We start from the raw sequence: 16,503 nt of genomic DNA on the forward strand, positions 1-16,503 counted from the left end.
TGTCAGTATAAGATTTGATTTTTAATTTTATCATATGCATATTTAGAAATACAAAGTCTCTTTGTGGTTTCTCCGATGAATCATTATGAGCTGCATGAAAAATGCTCCTGATGGGGCAGGTATTATCCCTTGCCCAGGACAGCCTCAGAACTGAATGGTATCAAACATGCTGGTGAGAGAGAAGTGATTCATGCCCATATGTTAATGGAAATATGAACTATTCTAGAGACACTTGAGATGGAATATCTTGCATTATTTCTTCAACAGGATGGGTATTTTGTCTTTTTCAGAATGACAGGGCAGCTGGTGGTGGACTGCAGCTATAGATAAATCCTGGACAAAGCAGAAGACATCAGAGAGCACCACAGACAGGTGCATGATAAATTACAGTTCACAGACAAAAAATATTTTTTTTAAAGATTCCTGAAAAAAACGTACATCATTTTGCCACTTTAATTCAAATGTTCTTTGTTTGTTTGTCTGCTTGATGGGTTTTTTGTTTTGTTTAGTGTTCTTGTTTTCTTTCCTGTATTTTTATTTGAATCTTGAGAAAAAAAAAAAAAAAAGGTGTTCACATTAGAAATTGTGTCAATTATTTTTATACCAATTCATATCAAATGTGTTTGGTAACAGCCAGCTTCACATCAGGAAATTCCAGTCTCCCAGTACTGATAGCTGGATCTTCTACTTTAAATTTTGTTCAGATTGGACCTGCCATCAACCTGAGTAAGAAAAATAAAAATAAAACTAACAAAATGCGGTCAATCTTAAATTTTGACTGCTACAGGATATTTTAACAGTGTAAATAAGGTCATCTAAGGTATTTTGGCAAGCATTTCAGATACATTCAGTACATTCAAGTGAGAGAGATTTTCCTTCTACCTATAATCCATTTTTCTGAAAGCCTTTTGCTTTCTTTCTCTCTAAGACAAAGCCCTTCACAGACACACGAAAGCTGTTTACTTTGACTGCCTTCATTTTCCATTACATCTCAATGCCTCTCCAAGGTGCCTGTATACCCGCATGGATGGAAAAATCCAAGTGCCAAGTGACAAAACGGAGTTTATAAAGGCAGAGGTTGTACACGGGAATCTGCACGAAGCTGCGAGAGCGCCTTACCTGGCGACACCACAGCTTCCGGAATATCTGCAAATAGGCCAACACCATGAGACACAGTGGTGCCATGTATGTCACCAGAAAAAAGCATGTGTGATACATTTTGGGGTACACCTCAGCTGGAAAGAGAATTCAAATAGGAAAGGTGCATTTAAATATACATACATTTCAAAATCACCTTAAGAAAAATCATTCATATAGATATGCATGTGTTTTTCAACATAAGAGGAAGATGTAGCAAATAATTTTCTGGTCAAGATTGGTTTTTTAATCACTTCTAGATACATTCTATTAGAAACATGCTCTTTATCTCAAGGATCTCCTATATCACATTACTGATTTCTTATCATATTATTACTTTATGTATGGAGTCTTAAGAAGTTTTACTTTTTGTTAAAACAGTAATGGATTAATTTTTTTATCTAAAAATGAAATGTTATCTAAAAGTGAAAAATTTTTCTATCTAAAAATAGGTAAGTAATCAGTCAACCTACCTCATCCTTGACATATTGAAAGGTTGTCTGTCATTAGTTTAATTCTGCAAAGGCTACTACATATCCCTGAGCAAACTGCCCAATCCCTCACCTACAAAGACTGCAACTGCAAACTACAGCACAGAGGACACTGATGGGAGGAGAGACACACATTCCATAAATCACTCGTTGGTGGCAGAATATATCTAATTAAGATGCAGTCATTATTATTATGATTAAATTTTAAAAATAGAATCAGTACATTCAAGTGCTTTAAACCTAGGAAATCTCCAAGATGTTTTTTAACTCAAATTTAACAATAATTTGAGTTAAGTGTTGTGTTCTAATTTCCCAGGTATCTCTTTTGAAAAGAAAACTTATGAATGTTATTTGCTTAGAGTAAATATCTTAGAAGTGCTGTGCCTGTATTGAGTTTTAAGAATGTTGCATCTTAAGCTCCATCAGTAGTTTACACCAGAATGTGCACTGCCTGAAAACTTGTCTTCTATTTTGTAACATTAAATGTAGTTTGCTATTACCAATTGTTAGTATTAATTACAACTTAACATCTGTGGATGGCCTCAGAAAAGGAAAGAACTTTTTGGACAGTAACAACACATAGCAGAAGAGAAACTGTACCCCATGAATAGTTAAATTGCAAGGTAATACTAAGCATTGCATCTTGGATAAAGAAGGAAATTTTATTTTAATTTCCAGAATTTCCAAATGTTTCAGGATGATAAGATCTGCAAGTGAAATTCTGTATTGATTGCTTTTTAAATTAAAAAAAAAAAAAAAGAAAAAAGAAAAAAAGAGGGGAAAAAATAAAAGAAAAAAAAAAGAATTGCATGACATCAAAACTGGTGCATCAGAATTATTTTCTGCCTGTTAAAGTGACTGAGACTGTGGACTCTATCAAAGAAGAGCATGCCAGGAGAATTTCAGAGCTTGTTCAGGCAAAGATACACAAAGACTTGCCCCACAACTCTCACAGCAGGGAAGAGAACACCATAATGTAAATTCCAGGCTCACTCTCAAATGCAGACTCAGGTAGTCTCACACTTGCCATTGGACCTGAAAGTGCCTGCTGGTACACCCCGAAAACCTTCAGTGTGAAGGAGATGGAAACCTGCTACAGCAAAATCCAGCCAATGTTAATTGCCAGCAAAGGTAATAGAGATGCTGCCACTGACATTTGATAGTTTTGATACATCAGGGTTCAAAAAATTCAGATGAGTAGTATTTGACTTCTTACTTGCTCTAAGATCCTGTAGCAAACCAACTTACCACCTCCTGACTAGCAGCTGCAGCTACTAACTCTTGTCAGTGTCCCTGGGGTAGCCAGACCATTTGGGGCAGGTTTATTAAAACTGGCATTAACCTGAGATTATATGTTGATTGATGATCTCAAACTTGCTTTGCATTCCAGAAAATGCAGCCTCACAGCAACCCTGCTAGCCAGGGAAGTATTGACATGCATGCTCCACAGGTGGAGAGATTAGGGAGCAACTGGAGTAACGTGACTTGCTGGGATCACAGGAGGTCAGAACTGAAAGAACATTCTTTGTGCTCAGGAGGAGGTGCCACCTGCCCCGTCAGGGCTCTGCCGGCAGCCGGGCCCCTTTCAGGTGGAAGGACGGTGCATATTTAAAAGGCCATCTGGAGTTTATGACTTCCAATTTAGCATTCCAAGCAAAGTAAAACATTAAATGAGCCTAGCTATCTACAAAGAACTGAGGACCAGGTTGGAGGAAGATCCTAACACTTGCCTTTGAAGTTTAGCCACCTGGAAAGTGCCAGCTGCTAAACATCAAAGGAAACCTGTCCCTCCTCCACCCAGGGCAAAGCCCTTTGCAGAACTTTTCCCTAAGAAACATGACTCTGCTTAGCTTCTCAAGCCAAAGAAAAGCTTTAAAGCTGTTTGACAGTCCCAGCAGCAAGAAGGAGGAGGGCTGGCTAAAGATACTATTCATTTATCAAGTGAGTTCCAGGCTCCTTGAATGCAAACATCAATCAGTCTGTGGTCCTGCCTGACTGGGACAGCTGAAACTCTTACTGCCGAGCAGAGGGGGAGAAAAGGGTCCTATGGTCGCATAATGGACTTCAGGACAGGGGGAGATTGTTCTTAGCTGGAGTAGCCATCCCTTTAAGAATGAAACAATGACTCTCATGCCTCTGGCTGCTATTCTATTGGAAAGAGAGAGTGAAACTTTAAGCAAACAGGTGGTCACAGGGGTTGGACTGGATTCAGATCAGCATTCCTACTCAGCTTCATTCATACACTATAATTACCCCACCCAATAAAGGATCAGTATGTTAAATTGAGCTTTCATCTGTCTACTGCAGGGGTTATTATACACATTTTAAATTTTTCTAAAGCTTGGTCTTCCAGTCCCAGCCTGAAATTGGTAGATTGAAACTGCAGCTTCTGGATTTTTGCCAGAATTTTACTATATTTGTGTAAATACATATATACATACATGTATACATATACATATGTAATCAAATTGAAATAAATACTCAAAATGTTTTGATATGTCTAGTAAATGTAATAGTCCCTTTAGCCATAGTGCTTAACAAAATTGGTACTCCTGACAGCTTCCTTAAGAACAGGGAAAATCAGGACTATCAAGTTTGCTGAGCATCAGTGGAGTTCCCAGGTTCCCTACTCTCAGGAAGATACCTGTGAGGTTCTGGAGTTACCAACACAGAGAAGCAATGCAACTAAAAGTGTACATCTTTAAAATAAAGCTTAATAATCAGGGATGTTAGGAAGTGGGTGCCTATAGGACAAAAATATCAAACACATAATGCAGTGCTTCCAAGCTAAGTTCCTATGTCAGAGTATTTAGGGCTAGCTAATACTAAAATTACATGTTGAAACTGAATATATTGTGCTTGAGTTATCAACTTACAATAACACCCAGCATAATTTCAGTATTTGAAATATTCTAACTTCCTTCTACATTAAAATATGCCGAGAGTTTTTCATTAAATTATGAACACTGATAAACAGGATGTATAAATCTTCTTGTAGTACTGCAATTTCCAGCTATTTGTTTTCCAGAATTAAGACAATGTGGTTTTGTACTATTGTATGAATAGTCTAAGAGGAAAAGGAACACGAAGTCTTCCCTTTGTTTCCACTCAGCCATGCAGTTTTGGGAAAGAATTTTCTCCATATTCTTTTTATCATTTGCAAAGGGCTTGGCTAATGCACTTTGGCTAACACTCTCTTCTTGAACAGCTCTAAGACAATGTACTTAGCTGACTTGGACACATGGTGAACTCATTTTAATATACATTTCTTTTATTTTGGCACTTTATCATCAAATTCAGCACAGCAATTACAGACTATTATAGAGCTGTGGCCAACTCTGGCTCCTTAAGTGAGCCTGCATTGGTCACATGTTGGATTCTTCTGCATTCCCAAATAAAATATTGTTATTAGACAGTACTCAAGATGAAAAACCCTCAGCCTAGAACTGGCAATGAATTTTACATTCAGGAATGCCAGAAGCAATTATAAAGAAATGGAGCCCTGTTTTAGGCTGAACTACTGCTCCATTTGCAGCCACTGGCAGCTTTCCAACAGCATGCTCAAATCTTATTAGTCAGGGTGGCAACTATTGGTTCACCATTGGGGAGCCCAGGTGTCACAGTACTGATCAGACCTTCCCTCCAGACACTCATTGGACTTTTATGGTCTCCAGCAGTCTGTGTAGGGTACAGGGCTGTCTCCCGCTCTGGCATCTCTGACATCTTCCTGGACATGCCTTTCAGTTACTCTTCCATAGCACCTCATGCTTCAATGGCCCTGGGCTCCCAGAATTACAACAGACTTCCAAAACACTTTGGAAAGTGTTATTGAGCATCCTCTTTTTGCATTCCCAGTCTTTACCATTCCCAGTTTAACATCCTCAGAACATATGGTGTACATGATATTCTGCAAAGATTTTATCAGACGTACTGTAATTTTAGACAGCATTAATTGTATGCAGTTCTAAACAAAGCAATAAACACCCAAAATACAACCCCTTCTTGAAACTGATTTTCCTGTAGAACTTTTGAGTGTATGCAACATCTACATCTCCACTTTCTCTTTGCAAATATGGGTTATTTGTAGCAGCAAATTAATTTCTTTCTCCTTCAACATCCTCCTAGACAGCTCTTTCTTTGACCTTCTATATTTGCATAGTCAAAAGAGGCAAAACAAAATCCAACAAAAATGTAGCTATTTTCTTTAAAAATATTAGCTTTTTATTTCTCCTTCCAGCTTTAAGGCTCATCATTCTTTTCAAACCACTGCCTTACTCTTTTCTTTTGTTCCTTTTTTTTTTGGGCCTTTATGATTTCAAACTCTATTATTCAGTAGAAAAACTGCATATTCTATGCTTTGAACTTACTCAGAGTCCTTAGAAACTTTCAAGAGAATGGAAATTATTTTTAAATTAGACTTTATTTGCTATAGTCTGAAAGGGATGTGTATGTATATATACATATATATATATATATATAAAATCCTCATTGATAAAATATGATTAACTCTACTTTTACTAGTCAATTCCATGATTTTGATAAATCTGCTCATAATTTAATGCATATAAAGATTCTTCTTTCAAGTTACTATGACAAGCTTTTATTAGAACATGCAGATTTTTTAAGGATATCCGAAATGCACCAGCAGAATAACTAGCAATGATGGTGCATCACCATTGAAAGAATTATTTGTTTAAAAGGCAGCAAGATAAAAATAGGATTGTTAACTTTCAGTGGAGTGAAAAGCTTCCCGTTTCAGAAAACTTTTTGATATAACATTATTCTTTTCATGCTCAATCTAAATAATAATTTTTAAAAATTGGAGTGTTTGTACTCCCTTTCTGAAGCCAGACACAGAAAAATTGATTCTATACAGAAATACACTTGCCTTTATTATAATCCCCTCTATCTCTCCAAACATCCAAGTGAAGGCTCACATCATAACCTGAAGACCAGCAGATTTAAGTTTAGAAAATACACTCCATAGGAGTAGAGTCTTGCAAGCACATGGGAATTTGGGTTGGTTGTTTCTTGCTGGGGTTATTTTGCATAGTGGGTGCTTTAGCTCAGGCTGCAACTACTTCAACACAACTGAACAAGAGGCACCGTTTAAAATATTTTTAAACCTACTACAGAATCTGTAGTTCAAAAGCAGCACTTTTCCATTGGGAATCAAAAAATGGCCAATACAGATCTGGAAATTCTGAGAATAAATTCCCTGATGAATTGCTCTCTTGATTTCCTAACAAATTAACCACATCCTTTCCTAGGCTGAGATTAAAAGAATCTTTGCTGCAGAGTTAACCCTGAAGTGATGAGGGCATGAATAATTGCTTCTGCACCAAAATGAGTGGACAAAAATTGTACTTGGAATGAATGCTGTGAAAGAAAATAGTAACATAACTACTGCAGTATCCTGCAGCAGAAGGGGACACAAAATTTTTCACAGATGAAGGAAGAACACCAGAAGTAAAGGAGTGATTTGTCCTCTCCAATGAAACACTAAGTACAATACAGCTTAACAGAGGGTCCCTCTCAGCTATGAACTCAGAGCACACCTTTGTCAGCAGTGAGTGCCAATGAGCTTGCGGCCACCTCTGCTCCCTTGCCTTGTCCCAGAGGACTAACTGGGATGAAGGAGATAAAGAACAGGGAATGTGATACCCAGTGTCTTCTCCTTAATCCTCTGGTGGCTCTGTGTAAGCTGTTAGCAGGAAAGGAACTTTCAGAAGAGCACATGGAAGAGTCCCCTGCAGTTCAGGCTGTTTAAGCTAATTTATCATGATAATTAAACACAGGTGAGCCAGTTGTATTTTATCACAATTGTTCACAGGACTGGAATCTTCTTCTAGAGAGACAGCTTTGGGAAAATATCTGATTGTGCTTCAGCCGGACTCAAGGCTATTAAACAGACACCTTTTAGTTATGTGTTTTGGCAAACTTGGCTTTATTTTCCTGTGTGAAGAATGGTATTACTGATGGCCATTATATCCAGTGTCAGAGTCACAGCATGTAACTCATGCACTCTGTTAGCACTGGAGGTGTGCCAAGGCCCACCAGAGTCGAGCCCCAGCCGTTCGGGTGGGTGGCTCACACCACTTGCTGTGAACCAAAGACAAAATAGATGCAGTTACTCCCTGGCAATCCTTACAGCTTCACTCAGACACAGAACATGCTAGATTCAAAGTTACTCTGGAAAGGCAGGGTTACACTTCTGGTATAGATTAATTTGTAACGGATCACTTTCACAAAGGTATTTAAATTATTTTGTCCATGGCAAATTTCAAATTTTACATTAACTCACTACCCTGTATTGGATGACATCCCTGTAAATTCTGCAATGACAAGCAATTTGCATTGAACTCCCAGGAGATACCTATAAACACGAGTCAAATGCCAGCAATTAGCAAAATATCAGGTGAAAAGAAAATCTGCTTTTGCATAGTTACTTCTCAAGGCTAAATACTGAAGTCTTTGTCAACCACCGATGTACATCAGTCACAGAATTATATAAGCATCAGCATTGAAGGGACGGAACACTTCTGCCCTCTGGGAAGCATTAATATGGTCAAGATATTAGTCAGCCTCATTCATTTAAACTTCATTTAAAATGTATTTTAAGCCTCAGCAACACAAAAGAAATTCACAGAAATTTCACAAAATTTGAAAAAATGATAGTTCCTGGAAATCTTATATAATCAAGAACATTTATCGTTATGTTTATACAACTTGACTTCATATTAACATCTCCTGATATTTTGATTACTTCATTTAACACCTCCTGTTATTTTGATTACTTTATAGCAGTACAAAGTCAGCTTGTATGGTCAATGACAGACTCACCTCCCCAGTGCTCATCACACACTGTGAACAAGGTGGTTTTATTGGCTAATCCTGGGAAAACACTGCTGCACTCCATAACAATAGCCTGAGGAATCATTATGATGCAGGACACAATCCAGATAATTATAATGCTGTTCCTTGCTCGCTTGGCTGTGCTTTTAAACATCAAAGGGTGACAAATTGCATACCATCGATCCAAAGCAATGCAGCTGAGTGTTAGGACAGACACAGACACTGAAACTGTCTAAAGAAAAAGAAATATTATATAAATTTAAATGTGAGGATTTTACCTACAGTTTAAAAATTATTTATCATCATTTCCCCCCAGAGTTTTAAAAATTATTTATGTTTTCAACATTGTTAGTTCTTTATCTGCAATTGTTAAATAGACTCCCAGAAAAAAATACTACATTTAAAATAACTTCTTACAGAATTACAACAGATATCCTCAGCTGCTGTACTCCTACCAGAATCCACAAGACAATTCACACATTAGGATGCTAACTAAACAGAACGGGTGTTGCAAAATCAAATTTTGAAATAGAAAATTTAATCAACTTGGAATGTATAAAACTTTATCTGAAAAAACTTTTCAAACATTAGACAGTGAATTTTATCTTTTTTCTTTGTAGAAAAAATTATTTGTTGGTTTCTATGTTATATTAGCATACCAGAACCATCATTTTACTTTCTATTTTTACAAGAACAATGAAACCCAGGATCTCATGAAAAAGTTGTGGACAACAATCAGCTTTAGGCAGACTAATATATTTTACCTTTTATTTAGTAAAGGAAATAACCTATCACTTCAGTTTTATTGTTTCAATTTGTATACTTGGTGATCATTCACTCTTCAGGTTTTCTTTCACTAGAATGGAGGTTTTGAACAAAAAAGTTGTGATTTTGATTGTATCAAGTAGAGGTTGTAGCTGCTGGAGAACTTTGCCTTTGACATTATAGTTCTTTGGCCATCAAGGTATCTTCTGCAAATATAAACTGTGCTGGAGGCACAGAGCTGATGATCTGCACACACTCTGAGCACTGCTTAATTATTGTTAATTTTAATGGCTACAAAGCCAAGCACTTGCCATTCTAGTTTACCCCGTCTGTTCATCCATTCACCTATTCTTAGAAAAGGTATTTATCAATCAATTTGATGTAAATGATTTCAAAACTAGTTAAGTCCATGGGTAAATGAGAAGCAATTATTGCTTAAGGCAGACAATCTGATCAACTCCCAGCGAACCTGGATACTTTGACACAAATTCAGTAAACATAAAAAAAGTTTATACTGCCTTCAGGAGTTGGATTCTCTGTCCTAGACACTTGTGTAGCTGTTCACACAGAGAGAATATTAATGAGTTTATTTATGTTTACAGGTATTTTTATTGCTTTACATCCCTTCTGAATCATTAAAAAGATCACAGAAAGTAAAGAGCATAGAAAAATGTTCCAAAATATGCATTTTTGAAGTCCAACAATTAGATGGGATGAAAACCTTTATTCTGCATAATCATATTCCCAAGAGGAACAGTCTTGTAGGCCTCAGCATGTACTCTGGGATACCTACTCAGTATCAGGTATGGACTTTCATTGGATTAGAAGTATCAGGAAGATGCTGTTGTCATTTCTTGTTCTCATAACATGGGTAAAGTGTACACAAAGAGAAAAATAATACCTGTAAGTAGGGAATCACTTTACAGAGGGTCTGCCCAAAGAACCACGTTTCTGTGATGTCCACAACTAAGGTTGCTGGAAGACAAGTAATTGTGACCAGAATGTCAGCCAGAGAGAGATTCACTATGAAGTAGTTGGTAACGGTGCGCATGTGATGGTTCTTCCACACTGCAAGGCAAACTGAATTTGGAAAGACAAGTTAGTGAGATGGAAACGACTTAGGAAATGCTTTAAGAGGAAAACATTTGACTTTGTGGAATTAAGGAAATGTTTGTGTCCTTTGTTTCACACAGAATATCTGAATATGTAAGAACCATTTGTTTTCTTTTAGAGTAGAAACAAGAGGGTACATGGAGACAGACTGACTGCAGGGTGGGAAATAATCCAACATACAAAGCATCTTCTCTGCTAGTTAATCTTCACTAACTACTTATACAACTTCATTTCTCTTTCAAGCCATTAGCTCTAGTCTACAGCAGTGCACATCTATACCTGCAAATGTTTATCTATTTTCTTGTAATAGCATGATGCTTAAATCAAATTACTGCAACACAAAATCTTGTAAGCTGTACAAATATAATTTTAGAAAATATTTTGCTGGATTTAATATATCTATTGCATCTGCAGAGAATCTGTAACAATTTTCTGGGTAACTGTTATTTGAATTAAGTTAATAAAAGTAATTTTTGCTGTATTAAATGTCACATTTTTGAGGGTGATCAAAAGCAGCATGTAGCAGTCACTTTATAAGATGTGCCTTTAAATCCTGTTTTGTATATTTTATCTCACTCTTTCTCACACTGAAAGACTTTTAGAAATGAATCAAATCAATCTTTAAAATCACTACATTAAATTCATAAGCTGCTGAATTAAAAATGCCATAATTAAGTCTAGGAAAGTAGCAGAAAAGTAATTTTTAAAATAATTTTGGAAGTCAAACCCTGAGTGACTGGTGCAATCAAAAGTTTTTGAATTATTTAGATTTTTAAATTAATTAATACAAAGGTCTTTAAAAACTGATGCCCAAAATTTTCCAGAAACACCACAATACTTTTTGTAAGACAAGAATACAATTCATTGTACATCAAAGGGTCTTCCCTGCAAACAATTATTCGTCTATCATGCACATCTAGATGAAGATTCAAAGTCTCCTAATCTGTCAGGATATAGCACAGTGCTTAATTTAGATCTACTAAACAGATCAGAGAATGTTAAAAAATTGAGCTAAAAAGGTCCTCAAGAGGTTGCCCAAACCTAAAATGGAATCTGCCAGAGTTAAGCCACTCTCTTATAGTCATTAAACTATCTAAAACAGCTGGAAAAAAATACACAGATTTTAAGGCACATAAGCTCTTGAGATCAGATGCTTCTTTAGATGCTAAGAAGGATGACGTGCCTGAAAGCTTCTGTCTATCTTCCAGCTCTATCAGTTGATCTCATAAAATATATTAATTCATTCCACAAATCTTGTCTTATGTCTCTACAACAACAGAACTACAGCAAGACTACAACTAAGGAACTGTTGGCAAGTTTACATTTGAAAATGTGCTATATTTGAAGATACCACACATCTCTTAAATGTGTTGCACTGTTTCATTATCTTCCCTTCCCTACAAAAAAAAAAAAAAATTCTTCTCAAGTCTAATCTACTTTTATTTTGCTGCTATTTATATACCTTTTTTTTTCTGCACATAGGCAGAAATGAGGAAGAGTTTTTTTCCTGCAGCAATGCTTTACATATGTAAGGATTTTTGTTGTATTTCCTCAGAACTTCAGAGCTCTTAATCTTTTACTCTCAGTCATTCCTAGAACTTCTGCAATCATCCTTGTTGCTGGCTCTCTAGGCTCTTTCAGATGGAATTGAACCTTTCTGGTGAGAGTGCAGTGACCAAAACTGGCAGAATAGGCTTTCAGGATCTTACCAGTGCAGGGCTGGGAGCTGAGATTGCAGTACTTCTCCATGGGGGATATGTTTAGACACTTAGACTAGGACACAGAGAAAGGGAGAGGCTAGGTGGCCTTTAGTTTCTCTAAGACCAGGTAATTTTATTAATTCTCTTAAGATATAGGCTTCCAAGGTTCATCTAAAACCTCTGCTGTGATGCAACATATGCTCTTCATATATTTTAATGTGTTGCAGAGATAGCTCTGGATTCTGTCTCTTGTATAAATTTAATTTTTGCTATATATGTATCATGCTGTCATAAATGCAAATGAAAACCTCTCTACAAAGATCTTCACTGTTCTTGGACTGGTTTTGAAAAGAAAACAGTATAAATTTCTTCTATTGTTTTCTTCCTGAATACAGGATTTCAGGTTTTCTTAGTTTTGATCTCAGATACCTAAAAGGCACGGCTTATGAATTAAAGGCTTAAAGGAAACATCATATCGATTATATTTTCTTCCCATTTGGAAGATTTAAAGTACCTACCAAAGTAATTATTTCTACAGCATTGCATGATAATTACAATGCTGATACAACATAGCAAATCAGAGCTTTATCACTGTCATTAGTGCATGGGGTTACCACAGTTACAGTCTGATAGTACAGAGGCAGCACCTGATAGGGAACAAACACATTGCTCCCCCTCTGGAATGTTATTTGCAGTTGGAAATGCAATGCTGGGGAAGAAAAATGCAAAAAACATTTCACTTTCCATAATTTTAATATTTAACTCTAAAAATTTGAAGATCTGGACATTTACTTACGGCTGTTCTTTGTCTTAAGTGCAATTCATATTGAAAGTATGGTCCTGTCTTTTAGTTGGAAAAAAGTTGATGTTGAGCGGCAACGTTTTTCTGTACTTCTTATTCTTTTTATCAACAGGCAAAAATTAAATTAAAAGTTGCTTAAAAGTTCACAGTTTGGCTACTTTTTTTCTCATATTATGGTTTCAACAGTCCTGTGTTCTACCCAGTTCAGACAAATACATCATTTACAGCCATGGATGTCAGTGCCTAAAGGTGCAAGTTTTAAGCAGATATGTTTGGTCTTTGACCAGGCCTATTCCCATTCCTATGCTGGTCCATGTGAAAAAGACCTGAACATAAACATTATTTCTGGTAAAACAAATCCATTAAATTGACAAATATGAGGTCAATCTCACTGGCAGCAAGCTGTATCAGAAATCAATTCATAGCATTCTGCATGTTGAGTTCAAGGCTGTATGAGCAAATGAAACTTTGTGATACCCCAGAGATCTAAGAATTACTACCATTTTCATCTCTGACACAAAGACAGTGAAGTGCAGAACAGAAGTTGTTAAAGGCCCTACAGTAAATCAGACACAGAATGAGAAACTTGGACTCCTAATTCCCTGCCGTGTACTAAACCTTCCAGATCCCACTGCCTTGACACAGATGGAATTCAGATGAACTTCAGTATTTGCTGCTCCTCAGAGTAACATAAGACTGTGCCTCTTGCTACTCAGGGTGTAGAGTGTTCAGGAAAGCCAAGACACAGAAACTACTCCTGAATTCCCTTGAATTCTAATCCGTGGGGATAGGCACCTGGAAGGTGAAAAAGCCCAATAGCTTACAAGCATAGAAATGCAAGATAATTTGTTACTTTATATTTCTCTGCTTATGCTTGTAAATTTCCCCTTTTGACCTCTTCTCTTCTTCATAGCATAAAGTATTTCCCATTATTTTTATGGTACATAGCACAAGAGCACCTTAATCACCTTTAAATTTACATAAGTATTTACATACTACCATAAAAAAAAAAAAGAAAAAAAAAAGAGAGCCTGTGAAAAAAACCCTCTGAAGAGGAAGTATTTTAAAACCAAGTCAGCTTTCTCTGCCCTCATTGCCCTCTGCTGTTTGCAGTACTGTTTTGAACCTGCCACAAGCATTGGTAACATTTTCTTTCAATGCAAGGCGAAAAAGCTGTGAGGATCTGCTATGAGCTATTTGAATAGGACATAATGACAAAAAGTCATAAATAAGTCCTAAATGACATAAAGTTAGTTGAATACATTGCTCCCAGACTGTCTCTTTCTGAGTTTACTACAGTCCAAGGTTACTCAGTAGTCTAGGACAATGGCTTCATTGATAGTGTCCTATCAGCTCATCAAGAAAGATTCTCTAGCTTGTGCTCAAAACCTGCTATTTTATAGGCATGAAAAATAGTTTGACTATGCCACTGAATACTGTGCAGCTAGTTAAGTGTCAGAACAAAAGAATTTAATATACACACTCCTTTAATTACACATTTTCATCCCAGGCAGCTTTACAGAGAAGCACTCAGCTCACACAGAAACACTCAAGTAACAGGCTAGGGAAAGAAAGTTCCATGGAGGTGAAATGCCATCTGCCTACCCAAACAGAAATAGCAGAGAGCTGTGAATTTCCACTTATCCTGAAGAACAGAAGAAAGGATAAGAAAGGTAGTAAAGAGTCTCAATTGGGAGTGTATTTTAACAAAAAGTACTTCAAAATCATAAAACAGGAGATGAGGCCAGCAGCAACCTTCCTAAAAAACTGGGAGATACCACTGTGTTAACAGGATGCCTGTTTAGTTGGAGCACAGGAGAGTGGCCCAAACTAAGCTCTTTAGACCTCCATCAAAAAATCTGTGAAATAGAAAAATAATTTAATAAAGCTTCAATTTAACATTGTGTGCAAAGCTTTTATGTAGCCTTTGATGTTCCTAGCTATAAATGGGACTGAGAAAGAAAGTGGGGAAAGTGATGTTAACACAGACACTGATGAAAAGAGGATTAGAAAGGAGAGAAATGTAAAAAAGCAGTTATGAAACATGCTTCTGCTGTGCATGATTTTCCCTAGTGCTAATGGAACCTAATTACCTGTCCAATGTATTGTATAATTTTCCATATTTTTGCTTTTATTTTACAAAACCAGTCGGAGTTAGAGCTATTCCTGCAAGAGCAAACAGGCAGGCCAGGTTCCACAAGGAGCAGCTGTTTTTCTAATGGCTGTTAGACTGCCCCAGACCATTCATCTCACCGGGGACATTTCCCTCCACTTTTTCCAGACTTCGGCAGAGCTTTAAAAGGCGAAGCACTTGTTGTTCCCACTTCTTCCACACAGTGCCAGTAAAGGCTCGGAAACCAGCTGGAGTCGCCAGGCTGAAAGCGTTTGGAAAAATTTGTGGAGGCTCTCCATAAGCCAGGATAGCTCTGAGATAATGAAGCTGCTTTCTGGACGCATCCTCCAAACACTGATGATCTCCCACTCCCCAAAAAAGTTTCACAGGAAAGTCCCAACAAGAACAAAAAAAGGTTCAAATCAAAATTAAAATTTAAGATGGATTGCTGTTAGAAATCCATCAAGAAAGCTTCACCTCATATTCCTGAAGAAAAAAACCTTCTCTATTATGACAATATAGTGAGATTGTTATTTTTCACGTACAAATTTAGTCCCTGTGTGTTATTTTTCACGTACAAATTTAGTCCCTGTGGTTTAGTGTCCTGAGGCATTTTAATTAGAGGCTGTAATGGTGTTTAATCAATTAGCACAGCTCATTGTATCTCAAGCTGAATATGAAAACAATAAAAAGGCTCCATCTGGTATAAAGTGCAGCTGCTTGCCTCCTGGAAGATTTATGCTGCCTTGAGCATATTAAACGCTGTGCTGCAGTCCTTCCACTGGTGGATTCCTGGGTCAGCTGTCAATTTGTTTTCTACATGTCAACCCTAAATCATTTCCCTTACACTCCAGAAGTCTTGTCAACCTCTTATTCAGTGGGTCAGCTTTCAGTGCAACTTCCTGGCGAAAATAGAAATGCAATTTCCATAACCAGCAATAACTGACATTTTCATATATAAAGGAACGACTTTATCTCTTATCTAATTTTTGATGAATAATAAATCCCTGATGGAAGTAAACAAAGAATTATCATATTTCATTCTAAACTACAATGATTTTATTTTGCTTTGGTAATTCAGTCTGACAACTGTTTGACTGAGATGTCATAATATAGTCATCCAGAAGTTATTTGGAACTGATGCTGTGATTATAAGACCTGGTAATCAGCATCTCCAAATGTATTAGGCAGAAAGCTTCTAAAAAACTTTACTCTTTCACAGTATTTTACAACCAGTGACAAAACATGTGATAAATAGTTTTCTTCTTTTATTCTCTATCTCGTAATCCAACCACCCCTACTGTTTTCTCCTTACAATTAATTGGTTCTCCATATGGAATTCTTCCTCTTGTTTTCTTTTGGTGATACTACCTGCTGCAAATCAAGATCTGAATGGTGGGATGTCAAGCAACACAAGGTTGAGAGGAAGGCTAAGTAGATATGCTACCAAAGGGAATTCTGGAGAGCTAGAGCCCCTGTGAAAACACTGAATGTATATTGCTGGAAGGAAAAAGGCTGTCATTAAAA

The 16,503-nt window shown here is 36.8% G+C and overlaps 1 protein-coding gene across 1 annotated transcript in view; it reads right to left on the reverse strand.

Annotated features, from left to right (window-relative positions):
- Window positions 1–16,503, reverse strand: part of HCRTR2 (hypocretin receptor 2) — a 33,647-nt gene that overhangs the window by 9,376 nt on the left and 7,768 nt on the right. The window contains exons 2-4 of the mRNA XM_063153407.1: window positions 10,150–10,328; window positions 8,472–8,715; window positions 1,120–1,235 (exon numbers count right to left, since the gene is read on the reverse strand). Of these exons, the coding sequence (XP_063009477.1) occupies window positions 1,120–1,235; window positions 8,472–8,715; window positions 10,150–10,328 (539 nt within the window). The remainder of the gene's footprint in view (window positions 1–1,119; window positions 1,236–8,471; window positions 8,716–10,149; window positions 10,329–16,503) is intronic.

Source organism: Melospiza melodia, chromosome 3, assembly GCF_035770615.1.
Source record: "Melospiza melodia melodia isolate bMelMel2 chromosome 3, bMelMel2.pri, whole genome shotgun sequence".
Lineage (NCBI taxonomy): Eukaryota > Metazoa > Chordata > Aves > Passeriformes > Passerellidae > Melospiza > Melospiza melodia.